We start from the raw sequence: 9,138 nt of genomic DNA, 5'->3' as shown, positions 1-9,138 counted from the left end.
ACCAGGCGAGACACCCGTCTGTCAGCCTGTTAACCAGGTGAGACACCCGTCTGTCAGTCTGTCAGTCTGTTAACCAGGTGAGACACCCGTCTGTCAGTCTGTTAACCAGGCGAGACACCCGTCTGTCAGTCTGTTAACCAGGTGAGACACCCGTCTGTCAGCCTGTTAACCAGGTGAGACACCCGTCTGTCAGTCTGTTAACCAGGTGAGACACCCGTCTGTCAGCCTGTTAACCAGGTGAGACACCCGTCTGTCAGTCTGTTAACCAGGTGAGACACCTGTCTGTCAGCCTGTTAACCAGGTGAGGCACCCGTCTGTCAGTCTGTCAGTCTGTTAACCAGGCGAGACACCCGTCTGTCAGTCTGTTAACCAGGTGAGACACCCGTCTGTCAGTCTGTTAACCAGGTGAGACACCCGTCTGTCAGTCTGTCAGTCTGTTAACCAGGCGAGACACCCGTCTGTCAGTCTGTTAACCAGGTGAGACACCTGTCTGTCAGCCTGTTAACCAGGTGAGACACCCGTCTGTCAGTCTGTTAACTAGGTGAGACACCTGTCTGTCAGCCTGTTAACCAGGTGAGACACCCGTCTGTCAGTCTGTTAACCAGGTGAGACACCCGTCTGTCAGTCTGTTAACCAGGTGAGACACCCGTCTGTCAGTCTGTTAACCAGGCGAGACACCCGTCTGTCAGTCTGTTAAACAGGCGAGACACCTGTCTGTCTCACCTGTCCCCACAGCGATGCTGGCGGTGCTCCGGGCCGTCTGAGTGTCGACCTGCTGACTGGAGGTCTGAAGTTTCCCCTGAGCCTCCAACAACATCTGCACCTGAGGACGTCCAGGAAAGTCATCTTTACTGAACACTGTTACCATGACAACCTGATAAACGCACACCTGAGGTCCACCTCGGACCAATCAGCAGCCTCCTGAGCAGACTGTCCAGCAGTTTGCCAGGAGTCCAGGTGCATTGTTGGTAATGTAGGCACCAGGCATATTAAGAAGTACAGATTTTGTCCATGGTGAGTGTGTCAAAGATTAAACCTGCATCTGTTCTCACCTGAGCCTGCAGGAGGCGGAGCTGTCGGTCCTGATGGAGGAGGAGCTTGTAGGTGTCAGACAGTGCGACTCCGCCCACCTGATCACAGCATTGATTCAAACAGGAGGGAGGGGGGAGCCAGGGGGGAGACATGGGGTCAGCTGGGTGAGGAGAGGGGGAGTCACCACACCACGGGACAGCAGGAGGGAGGCTGCAGGGGCAGGAGGGAGGGGGGAGGAGGGGGGAGGGGGGAGAAGGACCAGAGAAACTAGTAGAGGGAGGAGGATTGTGGTGGTGACTGGAGAGAGGAGCAGAGGGGCTGTGGGAGGGAGGAGGAGCGGAGTGGTTGGAGAGGGGAGGAGGGGTATGGCGATGGGAGGACAGAGGAGTTCCCAGGCTGGAGGAAGGAGTGGACGGATGGTTTTTGGAAGGAGGAGGAAGAGGAGGAGTGTGTTGATGGAAGGATGGAGCAGAAGGAGTAGGGCTGTGGTCATAGGAGGCGGAAAAGGGAGCAGGGAGACGATTGGAGGGAAGAGGAGTGATGTGATATTGGGAGGATGGAGGAGGAGCAGAGTTGACAACTGATGGAGGAGGAGGAGTTTGATGATGGCAGGAGGGAGGAGTGTTGTGGTGATGGGAGGATGGAGGAGGAGCAGGGTGGAGAACAGACGGAGGAGGAGTGCTGTGATGATGAGTGAAAGCAGCAGATGCAGGAGGAGCAGCTGCAGGGCGGAGTCCTGGAGAGGAGAAGATGGAGGTGCAGTTGTAGGTGTAGGAGGAGCAGCAGGTGCACGGCTGCTGCAGGTTGGAGTTGGGGGTGCTGTGGAGGTGAGGAGGAGGTTTAGGAGCTGAGGAGGTGTTTCCTGTTGGGGGAGCAGACTTCCTGTCAGCAGCAGGAGGAGGAGGAGGTCTGTGGGCAGAGCCAGGGTCCTGCCAGGCGTTGTGATTGGACATGAAGCTGCTGTCAATCAGCAGAGAGAGTTCAGGAACAGACGGCTGAACTCTGCGAGACTGAAATAAAAACAAACGTTAATGTGTCACAGGATGTTATATATTACTAACTTACTACTGGGTCTGTTAGCTGTTAGCATTTCTGACCTGTAAGCTCCACCTGTGACTGACCTGCTGAGCGGGGGGGTGGGGGCTCGGGGACGGACGAGGAGACAGATCTTCATCCTCAACTCCTGAGTCCTGATCGCTGACAGACAGTGCGGCAGCTGGAGGGACAACGCTGAGGACACAGGACGGTTCAGGGTTGAGATGAGGAGGACAGAACAAACATCAGATTCAACACATCTGATTGGATAGAAACTTATCAAGGTGGTGTACTGTCCCTTTAAACTGTACCTGTTAAAGGAGCTCTGAGCGTCTCTGAACACCTGCATCTGTCTGCTGTGACCCTCTGAACCCAGCTCACACTGCAGAGTCTGACCCTCCACTGAGACCACCTGCTGCTGGACACACATCCATGTTAGTCCTCATCCAGGAGGGACAGCTCATCACTACAGAATCTGTCAGGTGTGCTGTTACCTTGTACAGTGTGATGCACTGGGAAGCAGTGAGCAGCCGGTAGTCCAGCTGTAGACCCGGTCCTGGTTCTGGTCCTCGACACTGGAAGAACTGAGGAGCTCTGTGTGTGGAGCCGAAGAGAACGAGGAGGAAACAGCCACTCTCTGATAAAACTCTGGAACACGAGAGAAAGAGTCAGAGACAGCAGAACCACACAGAACTGAACTAAAAAGGTGAGAGGACCCACCTGTCCTGGAGGGAGGAGCTGAACAGGAACCTCAGACACCACGCCCACACCTGAGGGTTGTAGATGTGTGTGACTCCACTCAGCCAGCTGTCACATGACAGGAAGTACAGTCAGAGGACAGTAAAGTTAAATACACAAGAACTTCTTCACAGCTTGTTGCACTCAAACTTAAAACCAGAACCAGAATCTCATTGTTGACTGTTGTGTTTCTCTCTGACTGTTGTGTTTCTCTCTGACTGTTGTGTTTCTCTGAGTGTTGTGTTTCTCTCTGAGTGTTGTGTTTCTCTCTGAGTGTTGTGTTTCTCTGACTGTTGTGTTTCTCTGAGTGTTGTGTTTCTCTCTGAGTGTTGTGTTTCTCTCTGAGTGTTGTGTTTCTCTGAGTGTTGTGTTTCTCTCTGAGTGTTGTGTTTCTCTGAGTGTTGTGTTTCTCTGACTGTTGTGTTTCTCTGACTGTTGTGTTTCTCTGAGTGTTGTGTTTCTCTCTGACTGTTGTGTTTCTCTGAGTGTTGTGTTTCTCTGACTGTTGTGTTTCTCTGACTGTTGTGTTTCTCTGACTGTTGTGTTTCTCTGAGTGTTGTGTTTCTCTCTGAGTGTTGTGTTTCTCTCTGAGTGTTGTGTTTCTCTGACTGTTGTGTTTCTCTGAGTGTTGTGTTTCTCTCTGAGTGTTGTGTTTCTCTGAGTGTTGTGTTTCTCTCTGACTGTTGTGTTTCTCTGAGTGTTGTGTTTCTCTGACTGTTGTGTTTCTCTGACTGTTGTGTTTCTCTGAGTGTTGTGTTTCTCTCTGAGTGTTGTGTTTCTCTGACTGTTGTGTTTCTCTCTGAGTGTTGTGTTTCTCTGAGTGTTGTGTTTCTCTCTGACTGTTGTGTTTCTCTGACTGTTGTGTTTCTCTGACTGTTGTGTTTCTCTGACTGTTGTGTTTCTCTGAGTGTTGTGTTTCTCTCTGAGTGTTGTGTTTCTCTGACTGTTGTGTTTCTCTGAGTGTTGTGTTTCTCTCTGAGTGTTGTGTTTCTCTGAGTGTTGTGTTTCTCTGAGTGTTGTGTTTCTCTCTGACTGTTGTGTTTCTCTGAGTGTTGTGTTTCTCTCTGACTGTTGTGTTTCTCTCTGACTGTTGTGTTTCTCTGACTGTTGTGTTTCTCTGACTGTTGTGTTTCTCTGAGTGTTGTGTTTCTCTCTGAGTGTTGTGTTTCTCTGACTGTTGTGTTTCTCTGAGTGTTGTGTTTCTCTCTGAGTGTTGTGTTTCTCTGAGTGTTGTGTTTCTCTGAGTGTTGTGTTTCTCTCTGAGTGTTGTGTTTCTCTCTGAGTGTTGTGTTGTGTTTCTCTCTGACTGTTGTGTTTCTCTGAGTGTTGTGTTTCTCTCTGAGTGTTGTGTTTCTCTGACTGTTGTGTTTCTCTGAGTGTTGTGTTTCTCTCTGAGTGTTGTGTTTCTCTGACTGTTGTGTTTCTCTCTGAGTGTTCTGGAGAGAAGAAACTCAGGTTGACTCACAGTCCGACCAGCGGCAGTGTGGAGGCTTTAGGGTCAGACTCCAGCAGCAGGAGGAGCTTCCTGGTCTGATCCATGGTCAGAAACCTGCAGACACAGAGACAGCAGTTCAGACCTGACCTGTCCGTCAGAACGACCTGGACTCATCTCTGAGAGGAACCCATCTCACCCTCTCTGTCTGTTGGCGTGCAGCGGCGGTCTGTTGATGGTGGTCAGACTCCTCAGCAGAGCTGTGGGGATGATGGGAACGACTTGGACCGGCTGCACGTCCACACTGACGGATGGACTGACAGACGACCAGCTAAGACTGAACGCTGCAGCGTCAGACTGCTGAGAGCAGACCACGCGCCCTCTGACCTTTATCAGCTGACACAGATCCAGAGTCTGTCTGCTGCTCACACACTGCTGCAACGCCTGAGAAACAGAAAGACACGGGCGGACAGACAGGCAGATTTAAAATCACACAGAATAAACTCCTCCTGGATGGAGCTGTGCAGAGTTCTTTTAAGAGCTGACACGATTATTTAACCAAAATAGAATTAATCACCAAATGTTTCGATCATTTCGGTGATTTTTCAGGCAGAAGTGCAGAAAAAATACAGTTGGTAAACTTTTAATGAGCATTTTCCCCAACTTTCTGCCGTCTTATAGACTAACTGATCATCAATTCATTGCCAAAATAATCAGCAGATTTAATAAAGATGGAATAATCGTTGGTTAAAGATACAATCTCTAAGATTTCAATTGTTGTGCTCTTGAGCGCCTCCCACTGGTGATAATCGGTAATTGCAGAAGCACGCTTCTCACTTTCACCAGACGTCCACATGCAGAGAGCGGAAAAGCAGCCGCTTAGCTCCACTGCTGGCTGACGGAAAACGCGTCACTAAAAAAAGAAAAAGTTTGAGATTGTTACTTTAAGAAACTCTATGACCTTTAACCTCAGTACTCCATGTGAGCATCAGGCTTAAATTAAACCTCAACACACGTCTAACTACAAACAACATGACGCTGTGGACAAGCTGAGAAAAATCAGCTGTTGGTGACATCAACGAGATGTTGCCATGACAACAGAAAACATCTGCTGAACACAACATCATATTCATCATTTGCGTGCACATGCAGTCACACAGAGGAGGCTGCTGTGTAGCTCAGATCGTCACACGCTCAAAAAGTGTGAAACATATTCAGTCTCTGTTTCCTACACCAAGTCAGAGACATCAGCTGGTGACACACTGGTGGTCAAATGTGTGACAGTAACATCAAAATATTAACAATAATTCAGTCATTTAGAAAGAGAGCTACCGTTTGTGAGCTCCTGGTTTAACATGTTAAATTCAAACAGCACATAACAAGGAAAAAGTCTCAGATTCAAACTATTTCAAATGTAGAACTAAAAGATTAAAATGAGGATTCACATGTTGAAATCATTTTTCAATAACAGGTTTTTCTGCTCTCCTTATTCTTCTGACATCTCATGAAGCAGCATCTTTAACTCCTTCACACAAACATGCCATGAATCCATAAAAATAAATCCGCTGAACCTCTGCGAGCTCATGCTGCTCTGCTCCTTGAAGCTTTGTCTACAACCTCAAACAAAGAAAGCGAGCGTCCACAAGCAGCTTGTCTCTGCTCAGATACAGAGCAGTCAGAGGCAGAGTCACACACTCTGACCTCTGAGCCCCAGGTGTCACACTCACCTTGAAGCAGTGATGCAGCTCAGCCTCTGATTGGACGACAGCATCAGGTATCATCTCACTCTGCGAGGAGAACAAACACGGCACGAGAACATCTCGAGGCAGCAGAGCTGAGGGAACCCGGCCCGAGGCTCCGGCCTGGTCCCGACCAGGATCGAACCGGTCCAGAGTCACAGTGACCCCCTCTTCATCTGGACCCCAGCGACACACACACACAGACACAGACACAGACACAGACACACACACACACAGGAATTAATAAGAGTGGCGCACAAAGAGCAGCCAGTGTGCAGCCTCATCATCAGTGTTGAGGATGAGCAGGCGGTGACCTCTGACCTGCATCGACAGACACTGATCCCAGAAAGAAGCAGAGGGGACGGGGCTTGTTGCTTTGACGGGCATGACGCTGAGCCAGACGCAGAGCTTTTTCCATCAGCACCAACCGAGGCTTCCTACGCACACATGCACGCGCACACACACACACACACACACACACACACACACACACACACACACACACACACACACATTAAACTAAATTTGAACATGATAAAACAATTGTCCAACTGTAGTGTTATTGTGTGGTCGTGCGTGCGTGATCGTGCATGTGTGTGTACCTGTGGGAGCAGAGCTGCAGGCGGAGCTTCTCTCCTGCAGGGCTGCTGTCCCACAGAGCTGATCTGGATTTGGGGAAACTGAGCGTGGTGAGCGGATTCATCAAGCTTCTGCTTAAAAAGAGATAACGTGTTAGAGGAAGTGAAACAGACATCTTTATTCTTTATGTCTAACAGTTGATAAGCATTTATTTGTTTAATAAATAATAATAATAATAATTTAATAAATCTCTATAAAATGTCAGAAATACTAAACATGCGATCAGACTTTCCAAAAGCTACTTATTGCGCAAAAGATATTAAAATCAAAGAAAAAAAAATTCCAGCAGTTTAATTCAAACTAGGTCAAAATGTTTGTGTACTGCTTGACTTGTAAATTGGAGGGTTATCTTCATTGTGTTCATTTGTATTTATTTGACATTACTTCTACGATCAATGAATAATTCTCTGATTATAAAATACAGAGAATAAATGCTTTAAACATAAAAACAAACCTATTATTTACTTTATGGTTGTAATTTAAATAAACATCTCCTCTTACAATAATGTGAGTGTTACGTACTCTGACCACATCTATAGCGATGCAAAGAAGATTCATCACAGATAAAAAAAAAAGAAAAAGATTGGCATTACTGGAATGAACCCTTGAGCTGTCGCCCCACCTTCACGTTTACCTGCAGACAGTTTGCAGGGGTGACACCCAGTACAGGTGTAGTTAACCTGAACTATATGTAATACATTAATTTACCTTCCTCTGATGTTCTCTGGAGTAAAAACTGATCCAAAAACTCTGGACGGCAGATCCTGGAGGTTCACTGGGAAGCTCATCCCTGCTGTGGCCGACACAGTGGCACTGTAAGCGGGAACTAAACGCTGAAAACACCGCGGTGAATCCGGCTAACATCGGCTAACGCTAGCCACGTTAGCTTCCTTCTCGTACCGCATCAACTCCCTAAATTAGGTCCGTTATCTCAATATACAGGATTAACTCGAGTCTGTATAACAAAGCCTGGCAATTATATGAAGTCACAAACTCAGTGAAACTAGAGTACTCACGATTATCTGAATCTATTTACGCTAAATTAACCGCAAACAGTCCGCAGAGAATAAAAGTTGAACGCTGTTTAATTATGGCGCTGTTTCTACTCTCGACTGGCGGGGCAACTCAGCCAGCCAATAGGAAGCGCTGACGGAGCGATTCTGACCAATGACGTGTCGCTTGGTTTCCTGTCTCTTTCTTGTCCTGTTTGTGCTGTCACCGGCAGATTACACAGACCAATGTTCAACATCGCCCCCAACGGTCAGGAAAGGTATAGGCTTGCTTTAAAGGAACATTCCACAGTTTATGTGTATTTTTCAGCTTGTGAATAATAAATATATATGTTTTTTAATACATGTATTGACATGGCATCATAGAAAAGTTAAAATTAACAGCAAACAGAGGAAAAAGTAAAATACAAATAAATAATGCAAAGAGATATGAAACAAACTGCAAACAAGCAACAAAATAAAAAGTGGTCATAAAGTTCATTTTATGATGTAATTACAGAGAGTAGGGGTTCTGTTCTAACTAGCCAGATGTAACTGACTCTTGGAGAGAGAGCAGCTGTACTGTTGTTATCTGTAAATTAAGAACATACACACAGCACATTCACAGACATCCCCTCTGAGTTTTACACTGTTATTGGCGTTTTTGTTCACATGTAGGCCTACACTTCTTTTTTCTTCTTTCTCTGCCATGATTGATAATACACGATATGTATTTATTTTCTTGTAAATTATTATCATTTTCTCCTCTTGACGCCTTGTTTACAGCGTGCAGAGTGGAAGGCAAAGGGAGAATTTTCTTGTACCAGGTAACAAATCTAAACTGATGTGCTGACAAAAATACTTTAATCTTCATCAACTTTTAATCCGTAAATATATATATACAGTACATATACATTCTGTATATGTGTGTGTGTGTGTGTATATATATATATATATACAGTATATATATATATGAAGTATTATAAAGAGATGAGAGAAGTATTCTGTGAAGATTAAAATATATTATTATTCAAAGTCAACTAAGCAGTATATTCATTCCAGCAAGTTAATTGTGTGTGTGTGTGTGTGTGTGTGTGTGTGTGTGTGTGTGCTGAATTATTCATGTGTGAGCAGCTGGATCATGTTCCTACACACAAAGTAATCTCCTAAAATGCGGCGTGTGGAGGAATTATTCATCAGCGTGACACACGACACTGAGTCCAGCCAACAGACACACACCTGCCTGCTGCTCACACTCACACACACACACACACACACACACACACACACACACACACACACACACACACACACACTGAGCACAGTACTGGGAGGAAGTATTCAGATCCTTTGCAGTAATAGTACATTGCATTACTTTATTGTACACACTACCGTACCTGAGCAGTCACAGGTTCGATGCCGGCCCGCTGACAGCAGGTGAGCAGCTGCAGAGAAGGTTTAATGAGCTCTGACTCACGTGGGTCTGAATACACAGGAAACAAGAGCTGCTTTTTTACTGAGAGCTGAGGTCCAC

The 9,138-nt window shown here is 46.5% G+C and overlaps 1 protein-coding gene across 1 annotated transcript in view; it reads right to left on the bottom strand.

Moving 5' to 3' along the window:
• The window catches only part of stil (STIL centriolar assembly protein), an 11,007-nt gene extending 3,604 nt beyond the window's left edge, over window positions 1-7,403 (bottom strand). The window contains exons 1-12 of the mRNA XM_069679170.1: window positions 7,324-7,403; window positions 6,579-6,689; window positions 6,298-6,413; window positions 5,965-6,152; window positions 4,437-4,681; window positions 4,271-4,354; window positions 2,788-2,874; window positions 2,562-2,715; window positions 2,379-2,482; window positions 2,143-2,262; window positions 1,053-2,034; window positions 724-823 (exon numbers count right to left, since the gene is read on the bottom strand). Coding sequence (XP_069535271.1) covers window positions 724-823; window positions 1,053-2,034; window positions 2,143-2,262; window positions 2,379-2,482; window positions 2,562-2,715; window positions 2,788-2,874; window positions 4,271-4,354; window positions 4,437-4,681; window positions 5,965-6,152; window positions 6,298-6,413; window positions 6,579-6,689; window positions 7,324-7,403 — 2,371 coding nt within the window. The remainder of the gene's footprint in view (window positions 1-723; window positions 824-1,052; window positions 2,035-2,142; window positions 2,263-2,378; window positions 2,483-2,561; window positions 2,716-2,787; window positions 2,875-4,270; window positions 4,355-4,436; window positions 4,682-5,964; window positions 6,153-6,297; window positions 6,414-6,578; window positions 6,690-7,323) is intronic.
• Between the last annotated feature and the right edge of the window lie 1,735 nt (window positions 7,404-9,138).

This window comes from Semicossyphus pulcher, unplaced genomic scaffold, assembly GCF_022749685.1.
Source record: "Semicossyphus pulcher isolate SPU_LCO1_2020_fin unplaced genomic scaffold, fSemPul1.0.p SCAF_37, whole genome shotgun sequence".
NCBI classification, from domain to species: Eukaryota; Metazoa; Chordata; class Actinopteri; order Labriformes; family Labridae; genus Semicossyphus; species Semicossyphus pulcher.
This window is presented reverse-complemented; position numbering and strand designations above follow the sequence as displayed.